General features: G+C 41.3%; 1 protein-coding gene across 1 annotated transcript; it reads left to right on the top strand.

The window, feature by feature from the left end:
- The first annotated feature begins 991 nt into the window (after window positions 1-991).
- On the top strand, window positions 992-22,682 carry tbx4 (T-box transcription factor 4). Its single transcript, XM_074679515.1, has 8 exons — window positions 992-1,138; window positions 1,386-1,480; window positions 11,033-11,152; window positions 13,475-13,622; window positions 19,894-20,046; window positions 20,381-20,469; window positions 21,735-21,970; window positions 22,054-22,682. Exons 1-8 carry the CDS (start codon window positions 992-994, stop codon window positions 22,680-22,682), a joined length of 1,617 nt encoding a protein of 538 aa, XP_074535616.1.
- Window positions 22,683-24,462: the final 1,780 nt, after the last annotated feature.

The following is a 24,462-nucleotide window of genomic DNA, read 5'->3' as shown; positions in this document are numbered from 1 at the left end:
CAACAGGTTTTTAGACTGAGTGTGATTCAACAAGTTTACAGTCATTGTGACTCCGCCGTTGAACATGTGGCTCCAACTCTCTGGATTATCCTCCCTGTGAAGGTAGACGGTGCAGTCTCTGTGGCTGATGTTTCTGCTTGTTCTAATTTATATTCTAATTTATGCTTTTGTTTTTGGTTTGCATGTAGATACTAGGTGAAGCACTTTTGTGACTTAGCTCTGTGAAAGCTGCTTCACTAAATACACACACCACCAGAGACCGAGAATCCAAATAATCAAACAGGAAAGACTGTAAAGTAATTTAAAAGAACAAAAACATTTACATAAAAGGTATAAATACAAAACTTACTAAAGTTATAATTACATAATAATGTTGCTACATAAATGATTTGTAACAAGTAAATCCTTAATTAAATCTATTCTTTAAAACTTTCTACATTTGGTTACTGGAAGAAAAAAAATTAGTACAGTGTGAATATTAGAAAAAATATGAAGAAAAATAAATCAAAGAATTACTGCAAAAACATGCAAATGTGTTTAAACTTTGTAATGACTGTGGAAATTCAAAGAGAGCTTCACTGCAGAGCTGAACCAAAAATATACCTATGGTGGCCCTGAAAGGTCAACACCAAAATATTTTTCCTCTTTTGTAATTTCGTCGTATGCTTTGTGAAATGTTTTTTTAAAGTCAAGTGTAAAGTTAGTTACTTTATGAAATATTTTTATTTTCTATTCAAAGTTTTTTGCATTTTGTAAATATTTTTTGCAATTTTTTTTTCTTTGCTAAATGTTTTTGCATACAGAGAAATTTTTCACCATGATGTACAATGCTTTGAGATCTCAGTAAAAAGCTGACTGTGGTCACAAAGTCCTTATCCATTTGACCTCCTTGGCCACCGTAGACATAAGGTGCATAAGTGTATCATTAGTTCTGTCTCATACCGGCCGACATTTCTCGGTGACAGCTGAGCGTTTGTGTTATCCTGCAGAGATGCTGCAGGAGAAAGTTCCCGCGGTGACGGATGATTGTATGACCGGCGGTGGCGGCGGCAACGAGGAGACGGATCTCCTTCCAGACCAGTCACGGCTGGGCCTGTCTACCGCTCCCAGCATCCCCAGCTCCAGTGAGCCCGACCAGGTACACACAGAGCCCGAATGCTTCACTGTGTTCTCCTGTAGCTGCTGTTTTATACTCTTTAAATGCTCTGGAATCATTTCTGAGGGTAAACTCAGACTTTTTTACTAAAACTTGATGAAGTCAAAACATCAAAAACCTGCTGATCTTTTTCTGTGTTGCTCTGGGAGTGTTTATAATCGTACCTGATGCTCTGAAGAGTGATGGATGTGATGTGTCCACTCTAACAGCGATGTTTGTTCTCTGGCAGAACATCGAGAACATAAAGGTGGTTCTTCATGAGAGGGAGCTGTGGAAGAAGTTCCACGAGGCCGGCACGGAGATGATCATCACTAAAGCAGGCAGGTTAGTAAATCTGCAGAAACACAACATTCATCAACAACGGGAAAATCTCAGAGCCAGAGAAAGGAACATCATCAGTTATCAGGGGAAGGTCAAGTTTGGCCAAAACATCACCACCATCAGTCTGATGGAGGGTCATTTTGAACGGATTCATTCACTGGTGCAAGCCTGGGGTTTTGAGACTCCAAAGTGTTCAAAGCTGAGAAGACGTTGGGTTTTGGAAAGAGATAAGGGCAGAGTTACGGGAGACCGTGCACCAGTTCAAATATCTTTGAACCCCTGTAGGAATTTGCAGGAACGCCTAACAGAGAGTACATTTATCATTAGCTGCACAGATTTAATGTTGACAACAAATCTCTGAGTTGATTTTGAGGACCTCTAAATTCCAAAAACAGAAAAAGGTGTCTGTGTTTTGTTAAAATGTGCTGCAAAGTCAAAGCGAGGTATTTAAACTCGGGGCTCCAAAAACAAAGCTCAGGTTGTCTGGCTGCAGATTCTCCCTGCACGCCGGACAAACAGACCTATGTAATAGGTCTCTTGCATTTTTCTTGGTATGCTTTTTTGTTGCTGGTGTAAAAGTTGTGTGGTAGTGCTGGTTGTAGAACCATTAACCACTCCTGTAACTATTTCCAAATTGCACGATATTAGAAAAAGATTTCATTGCATAAGCATGCTTGAAAAAAGCAAAGTGCATCTTTAAACTCTTGAACAAAACAAAACATGAAATTAAGTGTTTGTGTAAGTAGCCAAATGGCTCCAAATACCGCAAAGGTCCTGCTTTTAGTTCTTTTTGCAAAAAAAAGTTAGAGCAACAAAACGCACCAAGCTCCATGAGGAAATATTTTCTATTATAAATCTCTGTCTTGTTGATTCATGTATATGTTAAGAGCTCATTTGAAGTGTTTCATGCAGTGTGAAGGGGTTGAGTTTAAAACAATCACCCACTTAATCAGGGTGGGGGATGTCTGAATTAAAGTTGAATGAGTCTTATGAATGATGCTTTTACAGTGAATCACAGTTGTATTATTTTAAAGATACAATAAAGATTAGTGCATTAGTGCTTATTAAGCCAAAACAGTGAAAAAAATGAATGGACTTTTACTTAGATGTTGCAAAATCTGTTGCACAACTTGTCTTGGGATTCAGTCAAAGATGCCAGAAAAATGAAGGGTTTGATGGAAAATTACAGATGTTAGATTGAAGTGATGCACATGTTAGAGGAAAGGTCCATCCGCCCTCTGAGAGTCTGTTTAGACGGCTAATAGTAACATTTGGTGGTTATAAGTTAGTCTCAGAGGAAGAGACAGAGAGTTCCTGCTGCAGCGACTTGGTAATTGAAAACACAAATGAGCGGCCGTCTCGTTGGATTTAATGCGACCTGAGGATTACACAGTGAGGCCCGCGGACATTAACCAGAGAATGAGTACACTCTCAGATCGACCTCCGCCTCTCATTCCTCACGGGATGTTTTTTTTTCCTGTAAAAAATGTAAAAGGTCACCACATTTTTTTCCTTAATGCTGCATAACCGTAAGAGATGGGCTTTCCCTTGTCCAGCTGATGAAGTGGGCTCTGAATCCTTAAAGCCCTTTGAAGAGCTCTGCAGAGGGTTTAACTGTGCAGCTGTGCTGGGAAACCGTCAGCTCGTCTGCAGCAGACACGTCGAAGGTCTGGCTTTATCTTTAAAAAGCAACAAGTCTGAAAATGAACTCACAATGAATGATATCAGCAGCAGACTGAATAATTCAAGAGTGCTGAGAGTCCTGGGTGTAAAGCTCTCACTGTTATCATGGCGGAGCATTAGGTCACATTAAAAACTGCTGCTGCATGGAGGATAGCTGAGAAAATATTCAAACATTATCTTAAATGTGATATCTGGACATTTAAAGTGCAGCATGTATGCTTTTTTTTCCAACAAAGTGTAGCTGCCTGAAATTAAGATATGGACGCACTGGAAGTGAACCGAGGTGTGAGGGATTTTAAGCAAGTCGCTAACAGCAAACTGAAATTTTACGAAGTGTTTTTGTCTTATTTCAGTGAAAAATGTCTTTTAAGACTTAATGTGAGCTACATTCACCTGACCAGTCCAGAAAAGTGTCTTATTTCAAGTTATTTAAAGACAAAAATAAAGTCTGAATTGCTTGTAATGAGTAAAAAAAAAATCTGCCAGTGGGGTAAGAGAAATGTGTTTGTCCAAACTAGAATAATGTCTCAATACAAGAACATTTCTCTTACCCCACTGGTAGATTTTTTTTTATTCATTACAAGCAATTCAGACCCCATTTTTGTCTTTAAATTACTTAAATACGACACTTTTCTGGACTCCTCAAGTAAATGTGGCTCATATTTGGTCTAAAAAGACATTTTTGCTGAACATATGACAAAAGCTATTAGGGAGGGTTCAGTTTTTTGCAGTGTAGGTCCTGCCAAATATTTTCTATTTTCCATGTGTTGCTTTTATTAAGGATTGACTACTTTTCATAAAGAGAGTCTTAAGTTGGTGTTGATCATGCTGGGAACCCACTGACAATTATTCAATGACGGTGTTATATACCTCTGTGAACAACAGAAGGCCTCTCAATCCGAGAAGCAACTTGAGAAGCAGCTGTTTGGATCAACGTTCAGAGAAGTTTGCCGCCCAGATCCATTTGTAAAGGCATTTCTCTTACATCTTGTTCATGAGAAAAGCTCTTTCACACAAACTGGAATCATTGCAGAACGCATGCTCGACCAGGAGTTGTTGTTGGTTCACTTTATAATGCAACAACACAAGAGAAAACCAAGAGCCTGTGTCCAAAACTGTTCTTAACCAGAGCAGTAAGTGCAAATGTACAAGACAACTTAGGCGACGGAATACGAGACAACTGCAAAGTTAGGAGATACTTTAAAGAGGGTTTCAGTCTTAATTCTGTTCCTCTGGTGTCCCTGTAGTTTCTTTCCCTGATTTTAAGTTAAAGAAAATCCCTGTTTTCTCTCCCTGGTGTTTTAGAAAACCCTTATTTCAGACTCTGTTCGAAACACTAAGGGCAGACCTTGAGGTTTGAGGCCCTGCCCATCATCCAGTGATGACCCAGCATAGGTCTGGGCCCATAAGCACTATGCATATCCAGTCAGAACGCAAAAGGGACAATTAGTCACAATGTACTGTTATGGCTCGGCCCATGTGGCTGTAGTGCTGGTTGCATGTACAAAAATGGTCTGATTAACTAACTGCACCATGAAAGCAAAGCAAGTGCAGAATGTGTTCAGGGGACTTCCTGAAAAAAAAAAATAGAAATTTGCTGTATGTCTTGATATTTTCATATGCTCCCTAAATATTTGTACTCTTTGCATATTTAATCTTTAATGGATTTAAACAATGTGTTGTTAGTAACACATGAGCATGACGTTCACCACCTTTAAAACAGCCTAACAGGTAATCCTGCTGTGAGCCTCTGTAGTGGTAGAGTCCACCACCATTAAATTCAATGCTCTGTTGAGGTGTTGACCTGGCTAATGCACACCACTAATCGATTTTTTATTTTTACCATTAGAATAAATGTCTCATGAAAACGTGTCGATGTAAATCGGCCTTGGTTTATTCCACCCCCCAGAGAAGTGCTGTTCATTTGTTTGTGGTGAGTCTCAGTTTCACTGTAAACAGTGAGTCATGTAGGGGCTTCACCCTCTGATGTCTTCCTTCAGTGGTAAGAAGGTGAAACACAAACTGATTTTCGCTTCAGTTAGCTGAAATAACATTGTGATGCAGATTAGTCAAAAGCCAAGCTTTGTGAGGTCCGACCTCAAGAGGAGAAGAAGAAAATTACTAAAATTTGAGGTTTTATTCAGGCAGAGATGAACTGTACCCTGCTCTCTATCTGAAGTGGTTTAGAAAAGAGGAGAGGTGGGCTAAAGACTGAATGTTTTCGACAGTCCTCCCTGATGTCAGGCAGTTGAGTCCCCTCTATCTCAGCTCTCTCACCACCGGCTCGTGTGATTGGTCACTTTCAGACTGCCTCCAGTGTAAACAAAGCCCAGAGCGGAGTGAACCAGCAGTCAGACCCCAGGCTTGTTTCTGTGTCTGCCTCTTCACTCTTTATGAAACCACTCGACTCAAACAGTAATCCTTTCTGACACCAAGATCAGACACGGTTTACAAATGAGGCGTTTAGCTCTGTTGTTCCCTTTTCAGTTTCCTCTCTTTAAAATGAAGCTAACAACAACAATGACTCCTCACCACGGCTGGAGCTGTCCTTGAGTTCTGCACCTTTTAACCAATAAAACACTTTTAATTATTACTTAAAAAAGAATTTCATCTGAATTACTTCAAAGGTGTTTGATGTGTTACAGTGAAATGAGAGAGACAGAGAGGTGATCAGGAGAAGAGTTCAGAGTCTGAACTGATCTCTGTGGAGGTGAAAGGTTGAGTGGAAAGAGTGAAAAGTGCTCAGAGAATGAAGTGCTGACGTTGATCTTCAGGGTGAGACTGACGGCTTGAGATGAAGATGTCAAAAGTTAAGTGTTGTGTGTATCACTCTAAACACAACGTAATTAATTGCCTGTTAGTTTAAACTTCAGATACTTCCAGCTGAAAGCCTGAAGCAGCAAAAATCCTGCCAGACTTTCCTCCTGGGATGAATTTTAGAGAAGGAGAGAGTTTGGTATTTGGGGAAAAACTGGAATAAAAAAAAGATTATGGGTCCTTACAAGCAGATTTCTTACAGATTAAAACCCTCTGTGCACTGGCAGAGTTATGCAAAAGTAAAACAAAGATGGATTAAGACACCAGTACAATTAATTTTGAAAAGAAAGAAGTAGAAAAAGTGTTTTTTTTCATATAAATATTGGTAAAAATGGAGCTCATAGAAATCATCACGGTATCTTTAGATGGCACCAATTTAAAGACAAACTCACAGATAAGATAGTCTGATTTTTTTTCCTGATAAAGAAGTATGACCCTTTCTGTTACTGCTCTGAGGGATGGCTTTTTTATTCAGAAAATTTCTGTGTTTCTGCATTTTCTTTTGAACACTAGCTTTTAACTTGCAGAAGATAAAATCCCAATCATACCAAAAAAACTTCTTCTTCTCCTCATGTTCTTAAATTTGTCTTTAATCTGGAAGTGCAAAGTGTTCTCTTGGTTTGCTGCTTTGTTGTATTTTAGGAAAAGGTGTTAAGGAGGTTTACAGCAGACTGAAAGTAGAGGGTAGAGGAGCCTGCTGAGCCTGGAGTTAGTTTCTAATGTCTGTGTCATTTTCATTCTCTGGGTTTCTCATGGTTTGATTTAAAACGCTTTAGAAAAAGTGACCTCTGCAGCAACATTTGTGTTGGTGTCCTGTCTCCTCGAGGCCAATGTAAAGTCATAGGTCCTTACAGGTGAAGATCTCCATAAACTTTGTTGTCTTCAGTGCTTGCACAGAGCTCAATACTGCATTTGTTTGCATGTTTGTAGCTTTAGCCACAGGTTGTTAGCCTCGGTGTCATGTCAGTTCAGATGGTTACGTAAGTTTGTTGTATTTCTGCCGTATTTTAATTTGGATTCACAAAGCTCATATATGACATGACTTCATTTCTTCTGTTCCAGATTTGCATCTTAATCCAAAATGTGTCCAAATATCAGCTTTTAGTGCTATAGGTGCTAACCTACAACACAAATCCCAATACAGCGGCACCCACAGGAGCCGCTCCTCCTCACAACAAAAATAATCGATTTCAGAACTGCCTGAATTAATATTGGTGGAGAGCCTCTATGCTGGATCAAAAACAGTTGATCTGAACTCAAAAAACAAACCTCAGTTTAAAAATCTCCACAGAGTTTATCCTAACAGGTTTCTAAAATCCTTTGATGGCCAGATTGGTCTATTCTTTGACATATAGTTATCTTGATTTTATCAAAGATGCAAGTTCCAAAATTCAGATATTTACACTCAAACATGAAAATGCAGGTTTAGGCTTTAGCACGGCTCTTTATCATGACATTTTTCACCCTCTCTGCCCAGTTGTCTTCTCTACCCTCTGTCCTGTTTCTAAAAGAAAGGTGTGAAGGTTAAAAAATAAACTTTATCTATATATGTATATAAGGTACCTGAGTTTAGAAAGAGTTGTGGACTAAAACATATGTGGAGGGTCTCTGCGGAGGTGACAGCAGAGGAGGTGCAGATGCAGAGCAGCCAGGCCTTCACGCAGGAGATCCCACGTTCTCCCAGCGCTCTGTCATGCAGCTCTCAGCGCGCTCACATGCAGCACCTTGCCGAGCCTGCCAGACGTGTTATTGTGAGTGTCAGTGTCCAGGCGTAATCCTCCCTCTTCAAAGCACCCGGCGCAGCTCTTCCTTCACTCTCCCTCTCTGTACACAGCCCGTCAAGACCGAAGCGGCCGCTTGATAAGACGAATCCGGCGCCCGCAGTAGGCCCAGTCTATGAGGTTGTAGCGCTTCATCATCCCTCCTCGCTCCGTTTGATCTCTCGTGGTGCTGGAGATTCCCAGAGAGGAATGGATCACTGCAGGGCCTAAACATGTGGGATTGTTAAGAGAAACAGCTGGCTGGGCACTGCAACACACACACACACACCCTGACACTGATATCATACACACACTCCGCAACTTCCATTTCTCAAGCTCTGCTTCAGCTCACTCGCTTCGTCACACTGCCGTGTGTATATATGTGCCGTCACGTCGTCCGCTCTTTGAAGGTCCATCCTCCACTGCTGCACCGCCTTGGTGTGTGAGAACAGGTTTGTCTCACTGAGATTCGAGTTTCATCACATGCTCCAAAGATCAGAGGCAGACGGACTGATAACAATGAACACAGCTTCATGTAGTTTACTACAGAGAAGGTAAATCTGGATTAAATTATAGCGAGCTGCATCAGTCTGAAGATCAACATGTGCTGCTCTTAATGCACCATGGACCTTCACAAATAAGAATGATTCATGATGACGGAATATGTAAATTCAAAAGCACAACCTATGGTTGAGAGGAGACCAGAAGGGTCCTAGCAGACAGCTACAACACACCCGCCCTCTGTTCAGATCAGCCAAGCTTGTATTTTACAAATTTATGGATAATCCTTGCCTTTAAAATAAAAACACCTCCTACAATGTGGTAATAATCAAATAATCTAACCAGACCAAAAAAAGCGTTCTAACCGGACTTCAAACAGGATCACAGTTAGACATTTGAGGATTTTTTTGGCTTTTGCAGACAGCCTCAAGAGGACACTTGAGGAACTGCGGTTTGTTTTACTTTTTTGCTTTGGCTTCACTTTTAAAAACCTAAACCAAACAGATATCTATCAAAATAAAACAAAACAACTGAAAATTTGGACTTAAAATCAAGAAGGACATTGTGATCTCAGAGATACTGGACAGAAAAAGCCATGGTTTGATCCATAATCTGCAACAAATTACTGTGATTACTTTATCAAGCTGCAAAGTATCGTTTTTAATCTTTTGATTTATTTTTGATCTCTTAGTTTATTAACATATTTACTACCATAGACTGCAGTTTGTTTAAGTATAACATTTTTAAAGTTATATTTGAGGATCCCGTTTAAATGTTGAACTGTTGTGCTATTCAGTTAAAAGGGATTATGGTCAAATATTAAGAATTAAGATGTCATTTTTCAATCAGGGCAACGGTGAAGAGGAGATTTCTGAAAATTTAATTCACCTGATTAGGTGGTCACTAGTGGTCAATTAATATCTGGGTTTGAACAGCAGATGGTCGATATCTAAATGTTGATATGTGATTATTGTTATTTTACATTTGACAAACCACACCAGTTTTTATAATAAAAGTTATTATTCCATGAACATTTATATCAAATGGTTGTCATTGCCAGTAAAACATTTTAGATATATGCTGTAGTTTTTATGTAACAGGTTTCAGGACATGACTGACATTTACACCAGAAATTCAGACTACATTATTCAACTGCATTATCCATCACATTAGAGTCTAAATTACACACAGGCCAGTTACTGCTCTAGATTAGACCTGTTGTCATTTAGGGTGGGAATAAGACTGTTTCCATATAGAAAAGATATTTTTCTTTTGAGACTCAGTTACATGCTAAAATACAAGCTGGTTCAAGCCACACTGAGACAGCGTCCTGCAGTGTCTGCAGACTTTATTCATTTATGATTTTCATTGGCCTCAAGAGTGCAATCTCCAGCTGATGTTGACTGGTCAAAGCGCTGTTCATCAGCCTAATTAGTATACCTCTCTCTTGCAGGCACTTCTAAAACTAGTATATGGTCCTCCACACCACAAAATTTTAAACTTTTGCGTTTTGCACTTAAAGGTGTAATACGAAAACTTTTAGAAAAGCTCCAGCGTCAGAAGTCCTGCAATGTTCGGCACAATCATTCCACACAGACAGCTCCAATCAGCTGCATGCTTATTACACAGAAAACCCTCAGATCAAACCTCCCTCTATCATTTTCTCAAACCCCTTCTGTCAAATATCTGAAGATTTGTCTCCTTGCTGGCTCCTTTTTGGTAGATCCCTAAAATCCTCTCATACTTGGGGAAACGGAGAGGCCATAAAAAGTTTGGGACCTCGCTCTAACTTTCATCTTCTAAATGCCTGCAGACTAAAGGACAGAATATGCTAATATAGCACTCAGAGCCATAAAACACATGAAGGGAGCTACCTTTCCTGACCTCTTCTGGGAAACCAAAAACTTTTTCATCCCAACTGCGTCAAAGAAGGGCTCTGCGCCCCCTTATAAAGCCCTAAGTGGTTTTTAATGGCACCCTGTATCGGACAACAGTTTAGACTGCCGACTCGTCATTGCTCAAGAGGCTAAAGTCAAAAAGGGCTTATCTGTGGGCGCTGCCAATGGCAACGTGCTCAAACACCGTAGGACTCTCATGAAAGCTTTGCATGCCTTTACAGACGACAGCGCAGCTTTAAAACTCTTCATACCGCCTCTTCAGATACAAATGCCATCCTTCAAAGTCCTGTAGCGCCTGACACCATCTGATCATGTTACTGTAAATATGGCCTCATGTACGGGGCCGGAGAGGAGGGGGATTGAGGGCAGGTAACTTAAATCTCTCTCCCAGGCTTCAAATCCAATCCAATGGAAGGATCAGTCCTGGTATCATCCTCGCTGAAAGACGGGTTAATCTTAGAGGAACATTCAAAGCAGACCTCTGCTCCCCTCTGGCTCCTCTCACACCGTTCAGTCACAGCAGATGGACGCCTGAGTCAACACATGTGGCCTCATATTGGCGTGTTTCTTAGTGATCATAACTACTGACGGGTTTTGTTGCTGCTCATGTTTCATATGAGGAAATACGTCCATCAAGCCAAGTGGACACACCAAAACACTTTACACTCATTCACAAATAAAAGCCTCTGAGTGAGTCTTGGTTTGCATACATAACGACTTGGCCCAATCCAAGAGTCATAAATACTTTGAAAGATCCCGCCATCTTTTCCTGGTACAGTTAGAATACCTCACATACTGATCAGCAGCATGTGTAAGTCTTTAGTTATTGCATGTTTCAGTCATGTGTAAGTGGAATAAGATCATTTCTGACTCCTGTGCTCTTCACTCTTCAACAGGAGGATGTTCCCAAGCTACAAGGTGAAAGTTTCAGGGATGAATCCTAAAACCAAATACATCCTGCTGATCGACATCGTCCCAGCCGACGACCACCGCTACAAGTTCTGCGACAACAAGTGGTGAGTTTTTATACACACTTACTTGGATCTGAACCAAAGCTGATGTAGGATATTGCTCTAACACTGACATCTCAAAGTCTTTGACTTTATGGGTCACTTAATGTTTTAAAACTGGAGTAGAAGAGTTGTTTGGTTTGTTTGTATGGGACTGAATCTGGTGTTGAATCTGGCTTTGACATGTGATTAACATATTCTTCATGTTTGTATGAATGCATTTGTCTTTGTAATGTTTTAATCTGCTGCAGTCCAGTATGTTCATTTTTTTGAGATTTCCCTAATTTATAGATTCATGGTTTAATTCATATTTTTATTCTACGAGGCCTGTTAAAGATTATTTGATGGATGGGTTGGTGCGGGGTCAGCAGTAATGAGGGAATTGCACTGGACCATCATGTCAAAAAGGGAGCTGAGCCTGAAGCCAATGCTTCAGATTTAACCGTCCATCTGTGTCCCAGCACCCACCTGTGGTCATTATTCTTGGGAAGCGGCTAAAAGAAGGTGATAGCAGATTCTGATAGCAGATATAAGTTCCCTTCAAAGAATGGCAGAGCCTCAGAGAAAGGACCCAGAGCTCAAAAGTCCAAAGAAGATGAGGGGAGCACAGAGTTAAGTCTTTGCTCCTTTACATCAAAAGAAAGCAGATGAGGTGGTTCAGACTTCAGTTGAGGGCGCTCCTCTCTGGGGGGTTTCAGGCACCAACAGGAAGGAATGTCCTAGAAGGATTATATGTCCCCAGAATGCTTTGGAATCCCCCAAGATGAGCATGAAGAAGTTGCTAAGAAAATGGATGGATGGATGGATGGATAGATGCATGGATGGACAAAGAGACAGATAGATAATAAATGGTAACAAACAACTAGTTGAGCAGCTAACTGTATACAAGTCGATCCCATTATGAGTATCACTTGGCTCTGTTTGTAACTCTATTTGAAAAAGAAAATGGCTTTGTCCTCATTTAGACCTTAAGTATGTGAATATTTTTATTTTCATGGTGATCTTCTTCACAATCAGAAAAGTCCACATTTGTGTGCAGCTGTGTAGCTTTTTCTATGAACCATCTGTTTTCAACCAAGGGAAAAAAAACAGCCCTGCCAGTGTTGAGCTCATGTTACTGAACCTTCAACAGCTGTGAGCTTTGGACCCACTGCTGAGGCTCACTTCAAGTGATGCCACCTGACCCCACTGGACACTTCTTGTCCTCAAATTTGGGGTCCTTTTCAACTAAACTAGTTCTTTACGAGAAGAGAAGGAATCCATTCACACTGTAAAATACTTCTCTCTGGGTTGCAGTCTGTTGAAAATCACACAGCCTTTTTTAAAATGATGAAAATGGTACTAAACTTCCAAAAGTATTCTGCTCTAGAAACATAAAAACATTTCTATCAGGGAGTCCAGGACAAAATAGTACCATAAAAATGAACACACAAGTGACTACAACAAACAGAAACAACACCAAACAGTTGACCACCATTTTTTCTATGAACAAAAGTGACTCATCAACCTGAGTGGGCAGACACAGAAATATCTCAGGGTCCCTAGATACAACTCAATGTCAATATAAATGAACAACTACAAGTCTGCCCAGAAATGTAGTGCATTGAGCATTCATCTGTGGATTATTTGACACTGTTTTTCTGATTCACATTGAATGCAAAAGATACCTAACTTCAGCCTCTTTAAACCTGTTGATGATTGGATTATCTTTTTGTGCTCATGCTTCTTAAGTCTCTTTTTTAGTGGATGCACAAAGCATCCCCTCTGATGAACTCGCACATCTTTTATTTAAGTTGTTTTTTAAAGCCTGGAGCAGACTCATGCCTGACAGCTATCACAGATGATGATGAGCTGAAGCTTTCTACTATAGGGTCTAAATGAGACCCATTTCCTGCAGAAATAATCTTTGGAGTGGACTCAGGATTACTCCACTCAGCTCTGGAGGCAGTCAGCCTTCTGTAGTAAGACATTTAGGTTCAGCGTCTGGAGAATGAAACTGAGGAGAAGCCAAAAAATAGAGCAGGGAGAGGTATTTAACAGCCATTAGTTTCTGGTTGTGTGGCACGGCCTGCAGTCGGTGGGTTCTGGTGTTTCTCAGCGACACCTTGGCGTAGCGTAATTAGTCATGATGCTTCAGCCGAGGCCACCTCCTCTCAGGCTCAGGGATTAAATACTGAGAGGACTGGGAACAGCTCTCTGCCTCTTTACAGCTACATTAAGGTAACAGGCTTTGTATTGACTGGTGAAGATACTGTTAGCTGTTATATCAACCGTGAGTTTCATCCCTCTTTGTTTCCCTCCTGCTTGTGTCTTTATCTGTGTTTTCAGGATGGTGGCGGGCAAAGCAGAGCCGGCAATGCCAGGCAGACTCTACGTGCACCCTGACTCACCTGCCACAGGAGCTCACTGGATGAGGCAGCTGGTGTCGTTTCAGAAGCTCAAGCTGACAAACAATCACCTGGATCCTTTCGGGCATGTGAGTACCTGTATACCTCAGAGAGAGAAGGAGAGAGTTATTTCAGTCTCAGGTATCTTTTCTGTTTTCAGTCTTGTAATTACTTTTTATATGTACACGCACACACATAAACATATACAGCTTTGTCGCGTTTTCAACCACCTGTCCATTGTTATCTTCCTGGCTGTGTTATTGGTGCTATTCCACTGTACATGTTCTCTTGCTGAACAACTTACATCAACAGATAGAGGCCGTCTATCCCAAGCCGTTTTACAAATGATGTATTTTATGAATGAATATGCTCAATTTGGAAATGGTGCTCGGCTTGATGTTACGTTGACATAAAAATCAAAAGCTGTTGATAAAGTTGTTTTTAATCTTAATTTTAATTTGTTGTGATGTAACTTTTTATCAACATTTGTCAAGTACCCCTTGCAGTACACCCACCCATCTGAGAATCACTGTAATAAATGGTCTCCCCAAGGGAGTACCAGTATACCTTAAAAGTTCCAACCAATGAAACTGGTAGCTTCAGTCCTCAGCATCAAAGACATAAATTGTCACATTATTCCATCTAAAGCAGATGAAGAGGGACTACAAGGTTGTTTTTTCACTTCATTCATGTTACATGTAGTTATTACACAACTGTGTTAAATATTTGGTCCTTGATAAACAGATATTTAACAGCACAGGTCTGTTATTTCTCTGAAGTGGGCTGTTGCTAAAGATGTTGCTGTGATTACACTCTGGTGCACCAAGTATAATCATGTCAATCTGCAGAAAGCAGTTTAACAGTTTTTGTTTCTTTACTGTGAGGAAGAAAACATAGACAAACAGAGTATGGTTATGACAAAGAAATCTACAGAACTTAAGACAGTGCATGGAGCCAATACTTACCAGTAGTCAACATGTGAGCAGAGTGGAGTGGAGGTAGTTTCTGCTCCTCAATCCTTAAGGTGTCCACTTCTAGCACTCCCCACTCAAAGTCCCACCATGGACTCCACCTATTACCCCTCAGTGTTCGACCAAGATTGTATCCCACTCTTCTAAATGTTCGCTCCAAAAAATATGTTCTGATTCTGAGCCAGGTTTAGACATGCTTCAGACTTTTAAAATGCGATAACGGAGTGAAACTGGAGCAGGACATCGCCCTGCTCTGCCTTCCCATCCTTGAAAAAGAAAATCTGCTCTGGGCTCTTCTCAAAATTCACCTGCTTTGCTCCCCACATGCACTTGTTTCACTTTACCATCAGTGGACACATTCGGGTTAAAATGAGGAATAACAGCTGAGTTAGCTCATTTGCAGCAGGCTACAAATGATAACTCTGACTTTGAGTGTAACGAACGAGTCAGAAAAAAAAAACAACAATAACAAAAAAAACTGATAAAGTCTTCTTAATCAAAGATACCTTTGCCAAATATTTTTTTTTGTGAAGTTATTCTTTGATTAAGAATTGAGTGATGTTATGAGCAGAATGACATAAAGCGAGTGGGCTAATCTTGTGGAGTAAATTTTTAGGGTGAGACAAAACCTTTCTGCTTTGAGGCTGTCGTCCTGCTCACCCTGTTGGGGTTCCAATAGTCGTAACATCCTACTAACTGTATTCACGTACAAGTTTCATATATAATCTTTACTGAAAGCATGTTGATGAAAGCAGCAAAGGGTGAATGTGATGGTCATCTATGAACCAGTGTACACCAGTACGGGGAATAAAAGACCATTTGAGCACTGCAGGCTACAATCTCTGACAACAGGAGATCAGAGGAGGCTGCAATGTCCAGGCAGAGCATGGCTAAAAATAGTTAAGGGTCCAAAACCGTGAAAAAAAAAAAAAAACATAGAGTGTATCAAGTCATATTTAAGATTGTCCAGAAGTTGAGTTTTAATATCAGTCCTTTGAATAGTCTGATATTTGTTCTTCAGATAATTGTAACACTATTGTTCAGATAAAAGCTTGTGTTACTTATTTCTACCCAGAGGGAGAAAAATGTATCTTTGCACATCAGCAATAAACCTTAAACACTCCAATATATTCTCTGAAATGCCATGACCAGAGGGAACTCAGCTCAGCCAAACATCTCACCATGTCAGAAACATCGCAGCGAGAACACATATCTGTGAAACATTCAGCTGATGTGAAAAATCTATTTGATATGTGTGCAAACAGCCAAATCAGAATCATGAAGGTGTTTTTCACAGGCAGATGTCTGAGGCAGGATGAAAGGAAGCGAGGCTGCAGAGGGAGGTGAAGAGCATGACTGTGGCTGCGTTCCCCAGGGGGACTCTGGGATAGCTTGTCTGAAGCCATCCCATCAATGGGCGGGCTCATTAGGTTCATAACCTCTCAGATCAGTGGCGGGGCCCGCTGTCAGCTTGAGTTGAGTGCCTGGCCAGTGATAAGGGCGAGTAATGAGGACAGAGCCAGTTCGAGGCCAAGCAGAGCCCAGATGACGCCCAGACCAGGAGGTGTTTAGAGGAGCTGAGCTAAAGCATAGAAGAGGAAAGAGACTCCAATTCAGCAGTTATTACGGCAGATTGAGTCCAAAATGAGTTTAAATGTCTCATCTGGTAGAAGCTCTTATTCTCCAGACCAGAGTTCAGTTTAACATAACATCCATTTCTGAGATCTTCCGATGATTATTCCTCTTTGTCTGCTTTTCTCATCCCTCTCCAACATTCAAACATCTACATCCTGTACCTTGTTTTTCGGCTAACACCAAAAAGTGACATCCATAGTGGACAATATGTGATCACCACAGGGATTCATTTTAGGTATACAGGTCATTTCCTTAGACATTTTTTTTCACTGATGGCACCACCAGGAAAAAAATAGGACCAAGTGTCAAATTCTTGTCTCCAAGAATTAAATCAGTAAAGAGGTTCAAAAATCTGCAGTTCCTGAAATGTCCACTGAGGCTAGTCCCAAAAGCCTGAGAGCCTCCAGTCACACTCATGCTCAGAAAATAAAGATTCTTACAGCCTGGTACAAAAAATCTGAATAGCTCAATGCTTCATTTTGAAGACATTACGGCCACAAATTCAGTATAATTTGGGGGCATGGCTAACTTGACTGGAATAGATTGTATCTGTTAGCCAGGGCCAGGGTTTGTTGCTTCCTGCTGCCTCAACCCAAAGTTACTTTGAGTCTGCATTTCCAATATAGAGGTCACCATTTAAAGGCTTTGAAACTATCTATGGTCAGCAACATTCGACTACTGCAACTCTTCCAATGTGTTTCAGGGTCTCTGCCGGTCAAAGACCTTCAAACTCATCCTAAAATACAACACTTTGGCATTGGAAATTAAAAAAGGGCTAACAAAAACCTAAGATTAACATTTTTGGAGCCAGTGTGCATCATGTTGACAAGTTTGGAATTTGCTAGCATGCAGTTTGGCCACCACATCCATTTGGCGTCAAAACTGGAGGCACCTCTTGGAGGCATTCTGGCAATGCAGAAAGTAAAGGAGTGAAAATAGATTGGACTGACGTGTGGAGAAAATTTGATCATGCAAAAGACAGAAAATCGCACCCTGCACCCACCTAAAGCTCAAGTGTAGTCTTTTACTCAGCATAACCAGAATTTTTTCTACTCTTAACTCAGAGTTTTAGATGCCCAACCAAAGTCGTAGCTAAAATGCAACCACTACAATCCTTCCCCAAGCTTAATTTCATTTGGATACAATCCCACAACCCATCAGCTGTTTTCTGAAAACACAGTCACCTCAGGGGCTGACCATCAACATATCAAGGCTTTCAGTGTAGCTATCAGGCATTTCTTAGCATTAGTGTTTCCATGCAGTGGACATGGCTTGTACAAGTGTTGTTGGTGAGGAGACAACACTTTAGATGAGACTGTTACCTTTGCTTGTTTACAAATATCTTTAAACTGAGATCATTAAAAGCAAAGCTTAGCTGGTGCGTCTCAGGATTTCATTCATTTAATGGGGTTTAGCTGTGGCAGCTCTAAATTGGGCTGTTTCCCAGCATGCAAACCTGATAGCATGTGACAGCAAAATAAGACTCAGAATAAGGATGAAAAACACAAAACAAATGCAGATATGAATATTCTGCTTGCGAAGAGTGAATTCTATGTATAGATATAGAGATTAAATGGAGCATGATTTAGTAATTCTAGCTTACTTCTGTTGAAGCAAACAATACTCTGGAGGTTTTCTTATCAGGAAGATGAAAGCAACATGTTCCTCATGATCTGTGCAAAGCCTCCCTGATCACTGCCTTCAGACAATCACCCAGCAGTCTCCAGTATCACCCTCAGTCTGCAGTCAGACAGCAGAGCACACAAAGGTCAAGAGAGAGCCTCCAGTGGACCAGCCAATAGCTTATCTCTGTCTCCAGCCTGCCTCAGCAACAGAAACATGTGAGCACGGGGCCGTCGGGTGCTCAACCTGAGCCCCGCTCCCTGTGCCCTGCTCAACCTTTGCCTCTCTTTGGGAGCCCCCTGGAGGAGAAGGCTCCTCAGGAGAGTGTCTGGAAAATGAGGAGGGGAGCCGAGGTGCAGGGTTTGATGCTAATCGGGCCTGACGGAGCTGGACTAGTGATGACCCTGCCCTACTGTTGCTAACGCTTCAGTGGGCACAGCGCTTGGCTGCAGAGAGCGGACTGATGCTAGTGAGCCGACCTGCAGCCACCCAAACAACCTAAACAGTGAGCACGCTCAACACATGCTTCCTGCTATACTCACACAAAACACAGACAGACTCCGGATCCAGGGTGGTGGAGATGAAGGGTGGAGGAAAAATTGTCACGCAGCTGATTTATTCTAACTTTATGCTGAAATGAATCAATATTACTGAGTGAATTTCACTGGAAAATGCATGAGCTCACTTACTGAATTAGTTTGATTTGGGGCAGGGGTTGAGGTGCCTTTGATTGGTTTCTGGGTCTGAAGATAAAAGTGTGCTTGCTGATTATTATTCCAATAGTTTTTTGTTATACTGCATTAAATGCATTCAAAAATACTTTTAGGTCCTCTCTGAGAAATTCAGACTCAGTGAAACACAGAGGAGAAGTAGACACCACCTCATTCATTCATCTTCTACTGCTTTAGTGTCACAGGTGGCTGGTGCCTATCCCAGCTATCTTTGGACAAGAGGCAGGTTCACCCTGGACTAGTTGCCAGTCAATCACAGGGCTGGCACACAGAGACAATCAACCTTTTCATGCACTCACACCTACGGGCATCATTAGTGGTGTGACTAACTTTTCTCAATGGGTGAAATACTCTTTTTTTATTGTGTCAAGGTTACAAATCGGTATGCACAAGCCTCTTTCAAAATAAAATGAGGCTCTTCTAAACTTACTCAGACATGATTGGAGTCAGTATTTCTTAGTCTTGACTTGTAATTCTTGTTCACTTAACGTTGTCTTCCCCTTCATCCCCATCAGACCCACCACAGTACTGAATACACAGCTGCAGCTAATATCAATAATTATTGCAACATTTAGGAGTGATGGTTGGCATGCTCTGACAGAAATGCTGCCTGTTGTCACTATTTGCTCATTAGCTAACCAAAGGAAATGGGCAAACTGAACTTTTACTCATTATGAGCTTTATTAGCAGCAGCTGTGCTTTCCATTGAGTTCACAGACACTTTAAACAAAGAGCGAAAACAATGAGTGCTGTCATAACTCTGCTCTTACTTTATCCAACAAATATCTGCTGTTAATTCTATGGGCATTTTTATGACTTTTACACTTCATAAAGTCTAACCTCATAGGAGGTGTGCTGCTGATGTAACACCAGAATGATGGGCTGATTTTGAATTATGGGCCGGGTCATCAGCTTTTTACTGGAGTCAATGAATGAGCAGTTGTAAGGTTGTTTGGTTGTTATTGTTGTTTTGACTGTACACAGTGAAGAAAAAAAGAAATCTATTAGCACTATTATCCACTGGAGTAAAGCTGTGTCTTATTTGTTATGGAAGCACACAAAGGAAAACATATCTTCTTTAATTTGACTCTTCTTTGGTGAGAAAACTTTTAGCAGAAGAAAAGTGATACGTTCGTGAGTTGATTTGAAGATTTGTCAAATGGTCAGCCTTAACATGAAAAGTAAATTTAACAAACTCTGATACAGGATTAGCAGATGCCACATTGCCTTCATGTTTGTTCCAGTGTCCCAATAAATGTCTGAATAACCTGAATATTGCAAAATTTAACTGAAGACATTGTGAAAACATGATGTCAAAAGAATTTATCTGAAGACGAATCCGCTTACTGATGTACAGCAAATTTAAAAGATTGTGTTTCTCTCTTTCTTTCTTTTCTTAGATTATCCTGAACTCTATGCACAAGTACCAGCCCAGACTCCACATCGTCAAAGCCGATGAAAACAACGCTTTTGGATCCAAGAACACTGCCTACTGTACTCATGTCTTTCATGAGACGGCCTTCATCTCTGTAACCTCGTACCAAAACCACAAGGTACAGCCACTCTAAGCAATGTACAGGATGCTATATTACTCTAGTCATGGATTGTCCATGTATTACTGTATGAATGTAAGAACAATGGGTATATGTGTGCAAACAAGCTCCTTTTTTGTACAAGTTTGGTAATCCTGAGGGTAGTATAGTTTTCTACTTCATCATGAGTTATTTCAACAATGTCAGTGTTTACGGAGACTCTGCTATCCTCGGCCAACCACAGGAAATTAAACTGCGTTATGACCACCAGTGATTTCTTCAACTCCTGTACCTATGCATCATTTTGGTTTGTACTCAACAGAATGAGATCTCAACCAAAGTTTCTTTCTCCTAGATCACACAGTTGAAGATAGAAAACAATCCATTCGCCAAAGGATTTCGAGGAAGTGAAGAAGGAGACCTGCGTGTGTCAAGACTACAGGGGTAATATTCACATGAAACAGAACCAGGAAGGTGTAAAAATCCTTGAGAACACTGAAGATTTCACAGCTGGCATCCAAAAATCAGCTCTTGACTTTTTATTTTGTGTGGGTGGGTCTACAAAATTGAGCTCAGCCATCATGACAGTGAAGCAGAAGAATAACTCTATAATTTGCATTAGCTTCAACAGCATCCACACAGTCCCGCAGACAATGAGTGATTGGGGGTGGGTACCTTTCACATTTAAAACGATACGGTACTAATGCCCTGAAGGTACTGGGTGCCAGGTGGCAATCGGTATCGGTACTCAACTGTGCTAATTTTCTGTACTTTTGTGTGTTTATGTGGCAAAAATATTAATTTGTTGAATAATAAGATCCTAAAGTTTTTCAGTTAAACAAATTTACTCTTCAATAGAAAAACTTGTAATGCTGTGTTCATGTCCAGTATGGAAAATCGCCTACTCTTCCATTCCCTCACGGTCACATTGATGCGTCAAGGTACTGAAGCATGGTACCTTTTGATTTTACATGAATCAGTACTCTGTACTACCAAGGGAATTTGGTCGGTACCTACAACAGTACCTAATTTGGTGTCCATCACTATGAGTGATGAATTATAAAGACACCCTGAAAAGTTATACACCCATCAGACACAATATTAGATCTACACTTCATACTGTGTAGACCCCCCTCTCATCAGTCAGAGCCAAAACAGCCCCAAAACGATGAGAAATAGGTTCTACTAGACCTGTGAGAGGCTGCTGGGGTGTCTGACACCACGACAGAAGCAACAGATTCTTTAAGTCCTAAAAGTTGTGAAGTGGAGCCTCAATGGATCAGACTTGGTTGTCAGAAGCATCCAACTGATACTTGACTTGATTGTGACCTGGGAATTTGGAGGCCAAGTCAACATCTTGCCATGTTCCTACTTCCATTGCTTCATGGTGCAGCTGTGATGCCCACATGTCCATTTGTTGTCGCTTTCAGTGTCAGTAGGTTCTCAAGAGGTGCTGCATTGTAGATGCTCAGACCCAAGAGTTTAGTTCTTGTGAAAATAGCTTGCATCCTACTCGTCTTACCTACTGACGGGTGCTGCGGTAAGGAGATAACTTATAGATTATTGTCATGATTGATGGGTGAAGGTTGAAAGTATACTCATACTGTGCTAGCTTTGTGTCGGATTGGTCCAGCTCTAAAAGATCTGTTTTGCTTTTGTGAAAAGACCGAGCAAAAATAATATATTGTGTTGCTGTGTGTTGTTTGTAGGAAAGAATATCCAGTGATTTCCAAGAACATGGTCCGACAGAGGCTCATCTCCTCACACAGTCATCTTGCAGGGAAGCTTGGGGCAGGAGTTCTCACTGGGCACCCTCAAGTCCTGTCATCCTATCAGTATGAGACCGGAGGTCCTATGTCCAGCTCAGACCCACAAGACACCATCTCCAACCACTTTCCTCAGAACAGAGACCCCAGCCTCCTGTACCACTGCTTCAAGCACAGAGGTTTGTTCAGTAATCCACAGATTCTTTGATTCCACGTTACAAAACAAGAGATTGTGAAACAAAGCTGTTAAATCATTTTGCAGATAATACCCGACACCTTGAGCTGGGATGTAAGCGGCCATACCTGGATGCATCATCGGCTGTCTCAGAGGAGCACTACTTTCGTTCAGCTCCTTCTTATGAGTCATCCTTGCTGTCTCATCCATACTGCAACGAAGCAATCAACCCCAGGGAGGCTTGTATGTACGGCGCGATGGAAAGGGAGTCAGGATCTGGAGTAGGGGACACAGACGACCTCACCAACTCTTCGTCAATCAATTGCAACATGTGGGCGACCATGCAGCCTTATCCTCGGTATGGCGTGGAGAGTGTCCCGTACCAGCCCTTTGCTGCTCACTTCACTAATGCTGCAACGGTCACACCAGTCGTACCACATCCAACATCGTCCATGGGGTCACGACAGCAGCCTGACTTAGGGGTCTACAACTCAGCTGCAGCCCAGCGAGGTCTGCCTGTCATACCTCCATCATCTTCCTCTTCATCCTGCTCTCCGTCCATCCTGGGATCCAGAGATAGATCCGTCCATTCACCACTGTATCACAAGAAGCCAGGGTCTCCACTAAGGCCTCACAGAGATTTCCCAACCTACTCAACACAGGGCACCATATCCATTCATGAGCCGTCCTATCAGTACTCATGGACTGACAGCTAATGTGGGCCCCTGGAGTAACCAGTTTTGTCCAATGTCTCATAAGATGTTACTTAAGTTTCAAGATCCAGTGTGGGGCTGCTGATGCCAACCAATGAACCAACATGATCGTAGTTGGCTTGCACTCCCAAGAATCTTCATTCATGTGTTCTTACTGAAGCTCTACTACATACCCTCCACATGGTGTACAGAGGCTTACCTCCTCCACACATAGGACATACACATGTGTAGCACATACACATCTGACAGGACGACTTCTAATGTTTAAACACTAACGAAGGCACAGTAGTGATTGGAGGTCTGTCAGAGGGAGTTGCAGGTTTGAGAATAGTGGGGTTGTTAGCAGAAACCTCTCTGTGTCAACAGTTGTTCAAATAGTTTCAGCGACCTAATCTGAGATAGAAGTGGAGGGGATTCTTTCCCTAGAAAAACTACAGATTACAGAAAATGATGCACAAACCTTTGGAGTATTAATACAGGACGGTTTCCCAGAGAAAACTGGTGATAATTGACTTCACCATGGATCTAAAGTACCATTGTTTGATGTTCAGACAAAACGTGCTGTTTTTTTAAACCTCTACATACTCACATATTGTAGAAATCCTTGAATCTGTCTGTAAACTGTTCAAAACACTGTTTTTTTTTAAAAGCACGAGATCTTGCTGATAAGGTCATCACATTGGGATCTCCCTGACTGGTTCATGACACATTGGAGGGGCAGGGCCTCCTACACCAAGTTCTGCCCATTGCTCCGCCCCCGGCCAGAGGGCTGGCCAATCGGGGGGAAGAGGTTTGTAGAGCGGGGTGCCTTAAAGAGACAGCAGCTAGAGGCTGAAGGAAGGGTTTTCCAAAACACCAAGAAAGATGGGGATTTTTTTTACCGTTAAATCATTTAAAAGGGAACCAGAGGGATACAATAAAGACTTAAAAAAGCACAAATCCTCCTCTTAAACAAATAGCGTTTGTTGGACCGTTTTCGTAGTTTCTTGTGAATAAAGCAGAGAAACTTCGGCCTGTTACATTTCCCTTATGGTAAATTATCATTCATTAAAACTATCACCCAACTAACCCCATAAATCAGTAGTGACAGGGCCAAGTATCAGTGTTTAGACTTTGTAACTGAGGAGATTGACTAATCGTGCTTTCTCCAGTAACACAGTGGAGTGGTTTAGTTTTCAAGAGGTTAAAGCTGCAGTTTGGTTCCAAACATGATGCCAATGCAGAAGTGCCTGTGTTCTCTGTGCGCTCAAAAGGAGGCTAAACCACTGGTTTTTACCAGACTTTTTTAAGTGAGTCTTTTCAAGAAACCCTCCTCTGCAGTTAAATAATTACCCCAGATGAACTTTTGCCCTCTAGTCCCCAACTGCTCTCAGTTGCTAATATGTTTATTTTCTAAATAATGGTCCAATTAAGAGAAGATAAAGAGTTGTTTGCCTGTTGGGCAGGACAACATGATTGACATGGCACCAGGCATCACCAGGCAAACAGCAGCAGTGTGCATCAAGCCTCTCATCACTTTGATTTCAAAATAAGAGAAGCAAAACAGCAATGGTCAAAGTGCCAAACCCAAGGCTGCACACGTGGTTCAGTCTCTGGGAGTAAAACAAGAACAATAACAGTCACTGTCTTCTGTTTTAATGCAGAAACATCTAACCTGTATTGCTTGATAACATAATGCTGGTTTTGACAATTTTAGATTTGGTGACTAAAATCTATACAATTAGACATTGTGAAATGGGCTCATACAGATTTTATCTCATATTTGAAAAGCAAAGCTCCACTG

The sequence above is a fragment of the Halichoeres trimaculatus genome, unplaced genomic scaffold, assembly GCF_033239565.1.
Source record: "Halichoeres trimaculatus isolate MK-OKI-2021-1 unplaced genomic scaffold, fHalTri1.1 fHalTri1_scaffold_9, whole genome shotgun sequence".
Lineage (NCBI taxonomy): Eukaryota > Metazoa > Chordata > Actinopteri > Labriformes > Labridae > Halichoeres > Halichoeres trimaculatus.
Note: the sequence above shows the minus strand (reverse complement) of the source record. Positions and strands in the feature narration are given on the sequence as shown.

What these genes read in the sequence shown, in the direction of transcription:
- tbx4 (XM_074679515.1), top strand. Translation starts at nt 992, where the DNA reads ATGCTGCAGGAGAAAGTTCCCGCGGTGACGGATGATTGTATGACCGGC. An exon ending in ACCTGGATCCTTTCGGGCAT is followed by an intron (nt 13,623 to 19,893) that starts GTGAGTACCTGT and finishes TTCTTTTCTTAG; the next exon opens with ATTATCCTGAACTCTATGCA. An exon ending in CCTCGTACCAAAACCACAAG is followed by an intron (nt 20,047 to 20,380) that starts GTACAGCCACTC and finishes TCTTTCTCCTAG; the next exon opens with ATCACACAGTTGAAGATAGA.